Raw genomic sequence first — 14967 nt, 5'->3', positions numbered from 1 at the left:
GAGGCTCAGTTAAAATAATAATAATTTTTTTACTCAAATATGCCTTTTAGCCCACACTTAAAAGAGAGAGAATTCCAAAAAAAAAACAGAAAGAGAGAGAAGAATTGCATTTCATATATTTTAATTTTATGTTAGAGGTGTAACATAAATCTCAAAAGTGAACAACACTTAATTAGAAGTTTTGAAATGAAGTCATGGAAATATCACAATGTTAAATACTTCATGGTAAAAGTTATATTTCATTAAATGTTTTGTAATTTGACCGGTTTGTCGGCTCGATTAGGATCAGAGTATAGGTGACGACAAGGATCGGACAATCAATTTCCATTGGGACTAGATCATCTGTGCCAACCTAGACTGGAGACTAACTTCTACTAGAACTGGGGATGCCAGTGACAACAAGGACCAAACAATCTCCTACTATCGGGATCAAATTGTCAGTGGTTTGGTCTTGGTTGAAGTTTTCAATCCCCTCTTGGTCGAAGTCACCGGTCCCAATCACGGTGGGAGTTGGTCATCTAATCTCGATCTCAGGTGGCAATCCAGTCCAAGTCAGCAATGGCCATTCGGTCCTAGTTGTCGCTAGCGGTCCTGTCCTGGTAAGTGCCAATAGTTCGATTCCTATAGAAGTTGGCCATCTGATCCTAGTTATAGTCGGCGGTAGGTCTCGGCAAAAGTTAGACGTCTAGACTGCCAAATTTGACTAGGAACGGATGACAGACGTCGTTGTGTTGCTTTTAAATTCAATTTAAAAATTAAAATTTTACTTAAAATCCAAATAAAGGATTTAAATATTATAATTTAAAATTTTTTATATCATTCAAATAAAGAATTTAGAATCTATAAATTTTAAATTTAAGATTTTAAACATGAGATTTTAAATCTAAATTCTTAACTCAAATTTATTCATCAAAATGCATCCTGAAAGTAAAGTAGGTTCGACATACCAAGTGCTTAAAAGAAAAAAAATAACAAACTAGTGGACAATTTCCATGTTAAAAATTACTTACTTCAATTTAAATTGAATTTTAGCTTGAAAAATCTCACTTGACGTTTATATATAAAGAAAATTGGGTTAAGATACAATTTTGATTCTAAACTGCTCTCAGGGGAACAATGTTGCTTCTAAACTATTCATCGTAACAATGTATCCCATGCTATTTAAACAGTCATTAACTGTAGATAGTAGATTTCACTTTTTATGAGTTAAGGTATAATTTTACCGTTAAACTATTTCTAGAGGAGTAATGTTGCCCTTACTATTTAAAAATCATACATGTCCGTTAATTGTAGCTAGTGAAACTCACTTTTTATCATCTCTATCTAATTAATATTGAATCAAGTCAGCATTTTAACTAGATTGTGGTATTCTAGTTATTGAATTGGTTTTTAGGTAACCATTTTATGATTATCTATATATAGGTTTTTTATTTATAATACACATGAGAGAGTATGTTTATTTATGATAGTCAATTTTATATGCTGATTCACCCAAGATGATAAGAAGCAACCTTTTTCCCTTGGAAATATAGCTTATTTGCTCTTTGTTAGATTAAGAACTCCTCTCATAATGTTGTTAGTGTAAATTTATATTTCCGCTATTATCATATTTGTTATTGAAGAAAATTAGTATAAAAAGTAAACTTCTTCTTAATGTATACTTCATGACTTGTTAGAATATTAGTGGAGAATATCATGACACATAAATGTTGTCACATGAATATTGGATGTTAGAAAGAATGTAAATGAAATGATACTAATACAAAAAGTACTTTTCATTATCTCTCTAGTTAATGAATGTTTATGATTTTTAAATGATGGGAACAATATTACTCTAATTTAATTAGTTTAAAAGAAACATTACTTCTTTGAAAATAGTTTAGGATAAAAATTGTGCTTTAACCCATGAAAAGTGAGTTTTACTAACTACAATTAATGGACGTTTAAATGGTAAGGATAATATTTTTTTGATTTAATTAATTTAGAAATAACATTATTATAATAAATAATTTTAAAGTAATATTATTTTTTAAAAATAATTTAGAGATAAAATTGCATCGAACTCAAGAAAATTAATAAAATAAGTATTTGAAATTGATGTTGAAAAGGGATTTGGCGCGGGTTCTGGGTGGAAACCCGCTCCATCGTGCCGCCTGTTTTTAATTTTCTGGGTTTCTGGCCATTTCGGGGTTTACGAATGCTCGAGGAGACCCGAACCGCAAAAACTGACTGTTCCAAGCAATCAAGGCCCGACCTTCCTCTGCGGTCACGTTCTTTGCCTTACGCATATAACACAAAAACACTACGAAACAAGCTTCGGCCTCAGCTCCAATGACTTCTCCAACTTCTGAGACCGAATCAGCTGTAAATAGAAACCTTCTTTCTTTTTACTCCAACTATATCTGGAATCGCCTGCACGGTTTCTATGCGATCTCCAGTTCTAATTTCATCGGCACACTCAACAACCTTCGTAACGTAGCTGCTCGTTTCAGATCACGCAAACATCGGGAATGCCTCCCTCTCCCATTGCCTTCCAGCTTGCTCGACTCTTCGTTGTATGGTCATTTGCCTTTGATTTTTAACTTTGTTTTGCCACCAAGATATTCAACGATAGTTAATTCGTGAAGTGTCCTGTTTCGAGCTCGTTTGGTTGGTTCCATAACATGCTGTGATGAAGTAACTCCAAATTCGGTGTCTCTATTTATTCTAAAATGAGGATTAGGATATTTGAAGATATTTGCAGTTCCAGTGTTCTTTTTTCTTTTCGCTCTGGCCTTTGGGCTGCTAGTGCAGATTAGTTGCCAAATACTTTGAATGATTTCGATCAATGAAATATGCAAAGTTTATAATTACATGATACTGAATGATATAGAAGGGGCTTCTGGCAGGAGAACGAGGGCTTTTTTCATTCCACTCAACCACTTCCACGCTATCCACATTGAACTGAGTTAAAAGAAAAGAGAGATAAAAATATGAACTTCAAAAGAAAATTTGTGTGTCATCTCACTTGTTCCCTAATGAATTTGCTGATTTAGAACTTTGATGCCCTCTTATCGCAGGGTTATGAGTAAGCCATCTAGAGTGCACGATGTTTTGGAGGATATATTTGAACATGTTTTAAAGAATTTGCATAGCATTCAAAAGAATCTGCAGTTTTGGCAGTCCAGAGCAGAGGTTAGTTTTTTCATTTTTTTTTCTTTCCTGTTTTGCTGTGTGCAGGCTGGAAAGCCAATAATGTTCATTGCATGCATTTCAACAAGTCATTGTAAACTTTGTTGCTTCCTTGTTTTTGTATTCAGAGATCAGATACTAGTAAAGCATATTTCATGATTATTGAGAGAGGTCCAAGGGCGTTCATTGATGAAACAGTTCAGTTGTTGCGTGGACGTGAAGCTCATGGTTCTTCCGTACAGCAGCTAGGTCACTCTGCAACTGTTTATATAAACGAGAGAGTAACTGTCTTGAGTACCTTAAGGTATTCACTTGCAACGTTCTTGGCCCAGGTTAGCAGTCTGCTTCATCCAGCTGTCTGCTAGTTTGTGTTAGTATCATAAAAGTCTTACTCTCAACTATATTATTTCTTTCTTCCTCTTGTTTAGATTGACATCTCTATGAGATGTAGACATATATTGGACGTTTGAAAGTCACGGGTGCTATTGCAGATGCTATTGGTTGTATTTTTGGATCAGAATATTTTAATATATTGACCATCTCGTTATCTATCTTGAACATTGTCTTGATATTGTAAATTACAGCAAATATGGAAGAGGGTTGAGTTGTCAATCCTAAGGAATTGCTTAATGTTGTTCTGTCTAGTCAACCTCTATTGTGGACTCTTATGGATATAAAGTGAAGGGCTTTTTGCTTAATTATTTAAAATTAATGGAGAGCTAACAACAACAACAACAATGCATAGAGGAAGTTCTTTGAAGTTAAATAAGACTGAGATTGATTACAATCATGATGAAAATTGCTATAGTTTGAGTAAATTAGCCTTGAGGAATTAAGTTTGGGCACATTTGTCTCTTCTTTGGTGTCTTTGTCTTACTTTAATTTCCTTTATTCCATGAGGATAAATAACCAGCTTTCAATGGAAGGTTATGACTCATTTCCTGTGTTTGTTATACACTATATATAAGAATTGACAGAAGCCTTGGCCTGATAGTTATTATCACTATTTTTTTTTTTCGTTTCCTTTTTTGTTAAAATTTATTTAACAATCCTTTTTTTTTTCTTTTTTTCCCCTGGTTCTAACTATCTTTTATGTCCTATGTTTTACTTTGGCTGATTGGTCATTGGGGTTCCAGCCAGAGTTTTTCACTTGCTAAAAGTAATCTCATATGTTGTCTAACATGACCCTTAGTTTCTTTCACAACAGATTTGTCATCAAGCAATGATTTGACGAGTTGAATTCAGTCATCTCATGAATATATTGCAGTTTGAAATACTGTACATTAGTGCCAGCTGCAGAGTGGTGGTGTTAAAATGGATAATTTTGTGCTTCCTCATGGGTTTTCAGCCATTACTTTCTTTGGTGATTTTCTTTGTCGGCCTGTCAGAGTGATTGGAGGGCTGATTAGATCTAATTTATTCTCTTTGGTCCTTATTATAAGACACTTTCAATCGTTTCATGCATCTTTAAGTTAGTTTTTTTTTTCTTGATCTTCTTGATCTCATAAAAAAAGATATGCACTTTCATTTTTGCTCTTGACTTTAAATAATGATACAATTATATTAAATACCTTCACTCTAATAAAAAAAGGGTAAAACTGAAAGAAGTAGTTTAATTATTATAAAGTGTCCTATATTTTAGATTAAAAGTTACTTCTAGAAGGTGTCCTACAAATACGACTAGAGGGAGTATATTGCTAGTGGGATAATAATAGAAGGTATTGACTGGCTTGGTTCAAAAGTATTCTACCTAAGACCAGTGTTTTTTTCTTGGACAAAAATGTGGCCATTCAATTATGAAAATTGTGGGAACTCCTTGATAAAATGTTGCAATTAACCTTGAGCAGAATTTTTTTCACCAAGCCAACTGAATCTGTTTTTTCCCCTTGCTTTTGGTCAGCATTTGCGTTTTGTTTTTCTTTTCTCTAATTTTTGTTTATTGGTCTTGGGAGGACCCTCTGATGATCTATTTATTCTACCAATGCAATCTTTTATTGAAGGGGGAATTATTATTCAGCAACTTTTAACAAACAAAATTTTTTATTTGCAAAACCAAGCACATGAGATATTAACAGTGAATAAGATCGGATAGTTTTCTTTATTGATTCTTTTTCTTTCCCTTTCTCCATCATTTGTTTTTGTTTTGTTTTTTGAGGAGTTCCTGTTGTTATTATCCTATAAGGAAAGGATGATACTGAGCTATCTTCGAGCAATGCCTTATTTAATTCACTCTATCTTGGAATGTAACTTTACTTCATAATTCAGTCTGCACATGATTCAGTTAATGTTCTTCACATGAGGGCATAATCACTTAGTTCAATTTAGTTTCTCGCACATAACATGATTTTATCAACAAAATGGTCTAAAACTATGCTGGGAACTAAACAGACTAGTTGAAAACCTCTATTGAAAAATAAACGGATTCAATGTAATGCATATGAAATCAGTTTTGTTCTGTGCCATCAATCTTTAGATATTACATCAAATGTGAAATTTCAAATTTTCTATTTGTTATCCTTCTTATTATGTTTGGGAAAATATTTTCAGGTTTATGTTGAAGTTGATAGAATTGGAGAGGAATTAGTAAAGGATCCAGAGCAGAAACTGCCCTCATTGTTGGGTACAATTAATGATTTGTTCTCAACATTGGAAGCATCTATTGGACATCTACATGCAATGCGCCAGGTTTGCATGAACAGAACAGCAGTTCCTTTCTTTGTTCCTTTCTTTATTTTGTTTTTTACTCTTTGATATATGATTTGATAATACCAAATAAACTGAACACAACTGTAGCTTGCATTCAATTACATCACTGGTTTCCAAATCTGTCAGTTTCTTTTTGCAGAGTGATTCTTCTGTTGATGGGACCTATTCTTTTCCTCTGCTGTTTGAGAATCTGCCAGAAATAAATCACGAGGGGTCTCAGTGGACCGATTGTGAAATTAGGGATGCTATCAACTCTGTTTATCGAAATCTACACAAGCTGGATAGTTATATATCCCTCCTTGTAAGAGCTTTTATCTTATATTCTTGTATTGGGTTATGGAGGAGATAATTATCTTAGTTTGATGTAAATGTATATGATTGCCAGAAAATTCATTTTATGATAAATCTGTGACACTCCTTAGCCTACTAGCATGCACAGGTTTTGCAACCTTCTGACATATTACAATAATAACTTTCAATATTGAAGAAAAATGATAACTCTTAAAACATACTCCCTCTGTTTGAAAATGTAAGGTATTTTTAATCGAATCTCACCTCCCAATAAAGTAGTAAACATACTCCCTCTGTTTGAAAATATAAAGCATTTTTAATCGAATCTCACCTCCCAATAAAGTAGTTACTTACTTTCAAACTAACCCTATCTTTCTATATTTACCTCTATTAAACACCTTACAATAAATATAAAGTCATTCATCAATAGGGGCACTTTTAGAAAAAGGGCAATGATTACACCTCGAAAGACTAAAAATGCCTTATATTTTTTAACATCTAACTTCTCAAAAAATACCTTACATTTTTGAATGGAGATAGTAATTGCCTTTTCTGGTGCAAATTTATGAACCATGCAGACAATTCAATATTTTCTACTCAATTATCAACGTTTATTTGCCTTTTGGTTTAGCACTTCTAGGCTTATTATTATTTTTGTTATCTTTAAGTTGTGCTTTCAAATTTGATGTTGAAAAATATTTAATTCTGGCAAAATGTATTAAAAAGAGGAAAAGAAATTTTTTTGGGGATTATTTTCAATCTAATTGCCTTTACAAGATCAGTCTCTCATGTTGGAAATGATATTATAGTAGAGTCTTAGGAACCACAAACATTGTTCTTGACTTGCACATATGAATTCTTTTTTGCGTCAGCCACTACAAGCCTCCATATGTTTTTATTCCCCTGTTACCTTTAGTTAGAGGGCTTTAGTTCGTCCTGATGAGATTATGCCTTAGTTGTTGCTCAGTATCTATGTGAAGTTGACAAAATCGTGTAATGCTGGGCTGAAGTAGCTCATAGCTGGGGATTCTCATTTTCCAACTTGTGATATATGTTGAATTTAATATTTTGTGAATGTCCTAAGTTGAGAAATAGTTCAACTCAGTGTTTGCAATTGGCATATACTAATTTGTTGGTAATATATAATCAAATTTTAAGTTGCAATTCTCTAGTTGCCTTTTACTTTGGATACAAACACGCTGGTTGTCTTTTGTTTCAGGTTACCAAACATAGAAAGCCAAGGAAAATAACTCAATATTGGATCCGCTATTCATGTGGTGCAGTTGGTTTGTCAATTTGTTCTATCTGGCTCCTACAACGTAGTAGTTTGATGGGATGTTCAGACATTGATAACTGGATTCGAGAAGCCAAGGACTCAACAATTAGCTTTTATACAGAACATGTAGAGCAACCGGTATATTTCTTCTTGCTTATTTCCTAATATATGCACGTGCGCGCTTATTATCTTTGAGTTTCTTCCAGTCTGTGAGACATAGTAGTATTAAAGAAAAAGTGAAAAACTAGCTGGGGCAATTTGAACTTAGGATTTCCTTGAGAGAGGAGCTGTCATAACTGTTATTTCGTTTTGTCATTAACCTCTTACAATTTGCTGGCAATCTGTTGACATCTTTAATATTAACAAACTAGACGTTCTGCAGTACCATTTTCCTTGACCAATGGACACGTTTCTGTTTTTTCAATCTGGTTCCTTCATCCTTACGTGATAGGATCCTAGATGATAAGAAAGATAAATCTCTATTAAATTATGAAATCAGAATCTAACTTCATGAGTTAATAAAGATAAGGGAAAATCTTTAATAGAAGATGAGCAAGAATCTTAAACTCATACAACTAATAAAGCTAAAGGAGAATCTCCACTAATATAACAAAACAATGATGTATTTCCAGGTGCTTTCTGCATGATATGTGCCTCAATATTTATAAACAGAAAAATGACTAATAATTCCTAAAAATACTCCCGTTAATTCATAACTTAGATAATGGGGCATAACTACCTGAGAAATAAATAAATAGATACTAACTTAATCTCCAATTACCATAACCCACTACTCCTAAGCCTAAGGGCTACTCAACAAAATAGATAATAACCTAAATAATATATTAAATAGAAAATATCTAAAATAACTTAAAACTAATATTTATTCCTAATATTTCTCTAACTTCCCAAATTATCCATTACTCCACTATATTTGGTATTCTATCATTACTCCCCTTGTATCTGTGAAAAGTGCACTGCATTCTGAGGTTTGAAGTGAAGGCAGTAAGCAAGATGGCTGCACAAAATAAGGCTAGAAATTATCTACTAGATAACATTGAGTCCCCATCCTTTATAAGCTTAGGAATTGACCAGAAATACTCATGATTGGGGGAAAAAAGTCATTGCTGATTTTACTTTCAGCTGGCACAACTACTCTTGAATGCCAAGTAATCAACATTCTAGGATCTTTCTAACCTGTATGATGTACTTGCAACACTCAAATTGTCTTTAAACTGTCTACAATAACCAAATAAAAGCTGAGTAATTCCTGCAAAAATTTTTTAAACCAATACGTTATTGAAACTGATTTTCTTTGTCTCACGTCAATACATGATAGCTTAGATGTTAAGCTATATGCTGATGCAATAAGTATCCAGCTTTTGTCTATCAGAGATGAACTTTTTGAGACATTCAGGAAGAGGCACGAAGGTATAATGGAGCAAGAAGAGGTGCAGTTAACTTCTGACTCACTACACAGGTTATTGTTTTTAATCTTGATTTCATCTTGCTTGTCCCATTTCTATGAACTGGAATAGAACCTGAATGCACAATGTATATGTTACTTGTTATATGCTATTGGTTCTTCCTTAAAATTTTTTTAGCTTCATATTATATATGCCATCTTTTACATTTGATGAATGAGAGACGATACTATCATGTTAGCTAGAAATAAATTACCAAATGGTTAATGAGTTAATTTTTTGGTGCAAGACTAGTAGCAATTAGCAAGCATATAGCAAAAGGGACAAGAGGAGGATAACTAAAGGGGAGGAGAGAAGAGAAGGAGGCAGATGTAAAAAAAAGGAATGGAGAGAGATAGCTATCAAACCAAGAGAGTTTTATTAATAATTAGTCAAAGAGGCGGCCTATCTATAATTACTAAAGGCTTTACCTATAGCACAAATGATAACTTTTCAAATGCAAGCTAAAAGGGAATTCCTAACAAAATAATAATCATAAAAAATTATTTTTAATCATAATTCATTCCTAACAAAACAAATTAACCCTAATTGATTCCTAATTAAAAAAAAGTATAATTTTAAAATAAATATGTTAAATATTAATTTTTCATCCTGATTTATTTTTGACTAAAGCACTCCTAATCTCATTTAAAATCCTGTTTCCTATATTTAATTATAATTTACAAGTAATTGATATATCTTTCCTAATCTATTTTCATCCTCTATTATTTTTAAAATTCACAAGACTTGACAATTTTTCAATAACTGTGCATTAGGAGTGATGACTATTATACTTTAGGTTCTTGATTAATATGCATATGTATACTTTTACTTGTGCATACTTACTTCAGTCATGCTGGGATGCATGTACTTGCGGGTGTTCCATGAACCATGCATAGAGGATGTGAAGTTATGTCAGGATTTGTAATAAGCGCTTGGAAAACTGTAATCTTGATGTGAAGCTTTGAGTAACTTTGAAATGAATGGACTTCTGATTCATTTGTTTCTAGAGCACTTTTTGGTAGCTTGGAAGCTGAAAATGATTCTACACATAAAAAAATGGGAAAAAAGGACATAAAACATAAACTATTTGCAGGCAATGATATTCTTTCATTTTCTTTGCTACTGAAAGTTAAAACAATAGACTTGGAGCTCTCTCTTCTATTTCCATTGTTTTGATGTATGATGGTTGCTTTGGTGGTCCTTTTTAGAATAATGCGTTTCAAACTTTCTTATATTCAATATTTGTTATCAGCCTCATCTCATCTATAAAATTGGGTTTTTAGAGATGAGATGTTTTTTCACAGGCATTCCTGATCTTATCTGTCTCTTAAAAGAACACTTTAAATTATACCTAATCGTCAGCTTTAATGTGTAAAAACTTGTATGCAGAATGTTATTGGCATTCAGTGAGCAGATAAAAGGTGAAAAGTTCCCTGAAAACTCGTCAGATCAGGAAATGCTTGAAATAGTTATGTCTCGGTGAGTTTGGTTTTCTGTGCTATAGATAGAACATACATGCTACAATAATCTTTGCTGGCAAGATATATTAATTGTGAATTTGAATTTGTATTTGAGGTTTGAATTTAGATATATTGTTTGTTTGGGAGCAATTTTTTTATGCTGAAGAGTGCTATGCAGGCAAATTTTTTTTATTTTTGCTGGATTTAGCACTGAAGCATGAATGGCTCCCAATTAATGAAATTCAGGGGATTGGAAGAGCTATTCTGCTGAGTTTCTCACATAATTATTTCACATTAATACTTTCTTTAAAAACATGTTTCTATGAGAAACCATAGGTTCTGGCAAAAAAAATGGTTGAATTACTCTATCAGTCTATTTTTTGGTAAGATCATTCCGACCTGGTGTAAGTTACTATTCGGTTAGGTAGAAGCAATTGGTGTTGAAAATAGGTAAGTACGTATCCTGCTATGTTGGTTATGTTGTTTGGACCGTAAGTAGTAAGTCTAGATGGCAGAAATTGCTCTCTGAGATAAGTCCTATTTATGACAAAAGAAAATGGTTTTCCTCTGCAGTTTTTGCTTGTAAACTTCTGATGGATGATGGTTTTGTATTTTTCTCATATTTCAAATTTATTTGTGATTCGACCATTTATGTGATAGCCTAGGGTCCTTGCAACCTGTTCCTAGAAAGATACCGTGGATGGATGGCTGCCTGGGCAAATGAAGATTCTAACAAAAATATATTTTCTAGGAAAACTTTTCATTTTTTTTCTCCCTGAATTCAAATTCCTTAATTTTGACAAATTTAAATTTCTAAACCTGAGTTTTGGGGTGAAGATGTTTTATATGTATATGGTATAGATTGTCAATATATGAAATTTCTAATTTTCCACAGGAAACATGGATGTTGATGATAGATGGGGACAAGTATATTCAGAGAGGAATTATATTGATATTATCTTGCATTGTAGTGGTTTCCAAATTATCTGATTGCAAGAAATATTTAGTTTGGCTTCTTTATTTGTAGAATACAAAATGACCTCTTCAATTCTCTTACCATTTCGAACTTCCTTGTCACAATAGTTTAACTCCCAGTGTGCGTTTTTTTTTTAAATTACTGTTTGGGGAGGGTCCCTTATCCTAGGTTTTGTACTTTTTTCTTAAAAATAAAATGTTGTTCTCTTTTTTTATTTAAAAATAAAGTCTCTCAAGTCAAGCAATTAATCACTCTTGATGTAAATGCAGGTATGAGAAGGAACTCACACATCCCATTCAAAGCCTCCTTGGTGGGGAGCTGGCTCGGGCTTTGCTTATTCAGGTAATGCCATGTTTGTAACAGATGTATTTCATGTCGAAATAATCATATGTCATCACTGAACAACAGTATTTGCCCATACATACAGGTTCAGAAGCTTAAGCTAGATATTGAGACGTGAGTATTACAAACCTTGCCCCCTGTGTGGATACTTTTTCTCCTTGCAGTTTATTAACTTTTTCTTTTTCTTTCTTTTTTCTTTTTAAATCAGGGCAATGCTTGAGCTGAACCAAATACTACGGGCAAATGAAATCAACTTTGCAGTTCTTGCTGCATTACCTGCCTTTTTTCTCTCTCTTTTACTTGCCATGGTAGTACGTGCATGGTTCAAACAGGTGAATGCCCTCTTTTTGTTTCTCCAAGTTCTCATGAAACCAAAAGCTTATAGCTCATTTGACATATAGTAGCTCTGAATGAAGTTAATATGCACTCTGATACTAGAAAAACAAGGTAGGATATTTTTCCTGTAGTGGCACCCTGAAGGATGATGAAATTTTGGGCCAGGGACATTAAAAGGGGAGGACATGGCAAGCAATTTTTTAAGACACATTGTTGTCCCACTTATACTTTTGGAATGAAGTTGCAAATTACAGCTGATAAATCGTTTCTTTTGATGTGTTGAAAAGTTTTGATCTTTCTCCCATGCACCACCATGTGTGTTTTTGAAGACAGATTACTGTTTAAATGACTTTATATTTCTTAAGAATTTTGAAAATTGTGGGCCCACTCGCAAGGGCCTTAGAGTCTAAAGAGCGTTGCACTTTTCATGATTCATAAATAGCGCAGCTATTGATAGATTTATATTATAGACAGATATTTAGATTTTGAAAAGTTTATGGTAAGAGTTATAATTTGAGGATGTATTCAGGATTTAGAAAAGTCCTTTAGATTCTTGAATAATCACGAGTGTTCCTCTGACTAGCTTGGGTCTTTTATCATGTGCACCATCATTTTTAGTATTCGAATAATATATTTTTTCCTACCCCCTCCATTTATTCCCAACCTTACCTCTCCCTACTCTCAACAATATTTAATTTCCTCTTTATTTCCTTCACTAAAATTTGTACAGCATCGATTGCTCTCCCACTTTCTTCTAAAAATTTTCCGTGTTGTTTATGTCACTCCGTTTATTAATTTAGAATGTTCTCAAGTTTTTCCCTTTCCCTTGCCATTTATTCATGTTTGTTGATATGAATTTTATTGATTCCTCCACAAGAAACTCTTGGGGCGTTTACGTTATCTTTGTCGGATTTATAAAATTTGACAAATTTTGTTCATAGATTACGTGAATTTCTGTTAGGCCACGTTCTAATAACCTTTTCCTTTTTAAGTAATCATTGACGACTTAATTTATAGCTTGCAATTTATGTTAAATTTGATCTCGTAATTTGTTTTGATAAATCAGGACAAAAAAGCTGAGGGAAGAGGTAGAATTGCTCGGCTTCAAAGGAGGCTGCTTGTGGTGGAGGTTGAGAAAAGGATTATGCTTTGCCAAAATTTTGCTGAGCGAGGGATGGTAAGAAGCTAACTCAACAGATGTTTATACTTTGTTTCCAGAAGTGTGATTGTAGTCTGTATCAATGGCTCATCATTTTGTCAAAGAATACTTCATATCTTATTAAGAAATTGCTTCCTTGCCTAGCTCCTTTGTAAGTGGGAGGTCGCAGATACGATCCCACTTGTAACCTCATATTGTTAGTACTTATCCCTCTAATTTTTTTCAAAAATGTTGAACAGTGCAATGATAGAGTACAATGGTCTTGTATAATCTATTTAGTCAACCCCATCTCGCGGGATGAAATTTGTTGTTATTGTTGTTGTTGAATGTTGCAAATAATGATCATAAGTTCTTGAAATAGCATTCAAGCTTTAAAACATTCACATTATTGGACTTTTTAGATTTTTGTGATGGACTCATTATAATCAAATGCTTTCTTTCTTCTTTTGCCTTGACAGGAGAAAGACGCACAATGCATGTTTGGATTGGTATTATATAGCCTGAATCGCCTATATCATTCTGTTAAGGGCCATGCAGAAGCTTCTGGCGAATGGCAATAGTAAGTAAACTTGTTTCATTTTAATTCTCCCCCCTCTTCCCTTTGACCTATAAAATGACTAATTTCTTTATATATAATGTCTTTCGGAATCTGAATGTTTGTATCTTGGAGTGAAAATGAGAGACAAAAAGGGAAGACAACTTTTCTATGTAACATTTTTCTTGCTTGATATTTTTGGAGGAAGAAAGAGGAACTTTTTTTTTTTTTGGGAGAATGACATAAAGTCCCAAAAGAGTGAACTTATAACATTCAGGTCCTTGAAAAAAATTTCTGAAGAATAAGTTATAAATATTGATTCAAATAGTTACAAATAAGAATCTCAATTGTAAATTGAAAGTCATATTGAGAATTTAAATATCTTATTTGAAATTAGAATTTTTGAATTTGCAACTGTTTGAATTGGCATTTACAAATTATTTTTTAGAAAATTTTATGAAAGACCTAACAGTTATTAATTTTCTGTTTTGGTATTTAATTGTCATTTTCTCTTTTTTGTTTTCTAAGTAGCCTTCTGAGGGTTTTTTTTTTTAATTCTCTTTTTTCAAATTCCTCTTGCTTGGATGGCATTTGTTTGAGATACTCTCTATAAAGCTTTTTATTATTTATTATTTCTCAAAATTGCACATCAATAAGCCATATCATTGGAATTTATAATCAATCATTTTCATGAATTTGTAAATATATCATATAACTAATTTTTTGGTTGTGACATAATTAACACTTGATGTTATGGACAGTTTGCGACAGGATATAATTGATTTGGCAAGTCCGAACCTGCCAACTGCATACAAACTGACAGTTACGTCACGCATGGAGAGTGTGTATGATTGCTTACTTCCTGTATTAAGTCGCAAGTAATTTGGTTTGTTTTTTCTTTCTTTTTTATTTTTTGAAGGGCAATTTCCCTCTGAACATAGACCATGATTGCAATTTTGGGACTTGGGAAGAAAAATTAAACATTTCTCATTGAATCATCTGAACGATGATGGAACTTAAATCATGTTACGGAATGAAGGAACCATGCATCTTCTATTCTTTCATGAGAATAAGCACAATTGGTGTCGTGGAGTTTTTAAGATTATTTTCATTCTAAGGATTAAGCAAGAATAAGCTTTCCATATAAAGATTTGTTTAATTCGGCTCAACAACAAGAGAACTTCTGTAATGTAGACATTTTATTTTGTTGTTTTTGATATGCAGTGGGATTATGCATATGAATTATGTC

General features: G+C 32.9%; 1 protein-coding gene across 1 annotated transcript; it reads left to right on the top strand.

Annotated features, from left to right (window-relative positions):
• Nucleotides 1-2211: 2211 nt before the first annotated feature.
• On the top strand, nucleotides 2212-14937 carry LOC129318609 (protein DGS1, mitochondrial). Its single transcript, XM_054963466.1, has 14 exons — nucleotides 2212-2555; nucleotides 3060-3174; nucleotides 3300-3503; nucleotides 5719-5856; nucleotides 6017-6178; nucleotides 7388-7582; nucleotides 8824-8924; nucleotides 10300-10389; nucleotides 11616-11688; nucleotides 11774-11802; nucleotides 11897-12020; nucleotides 13091-13201; nucleotides 13642-13742; nucleotides 14480-14937. Exons 1-14 carry the CDS (start codon nucleotides 2332-2334, stop codon nucleotides 14598-14600), a joined length of 1788 nt encoding a protein of 595 aa, XP_054819441.1. The 5' UTR covers nucleotides 2212-2331; the 3' UTR covers nucleotides 14601-14937.
• The last annotated feature ends 30 nt before the right edge of the window (nucleotides 14938-14967 follow it).

The sequence above is a fragment of the Prosopis cineraria genome, unplaced genomic scaffold (genome assembly GCF_029017545.1).
Source record: "Prosopis cineraria cultivar Desert tree isolate PC_DT_omini unplaced genomic scaffold, ASM2901754v1 PC8, whole genome shotgun sequence".
NCBI classification, from domain to species: Eukaryota; Viridiplantae; Streptophyta; class Magnoliopsida; order Fabales; family Fabaceae; genus Prosopis; species Prosopis cineraria.
Note: the sequence above shows the minus strand (reverse complement) of the source record. Positions and strands in the feature narration are given on the sequence as shown.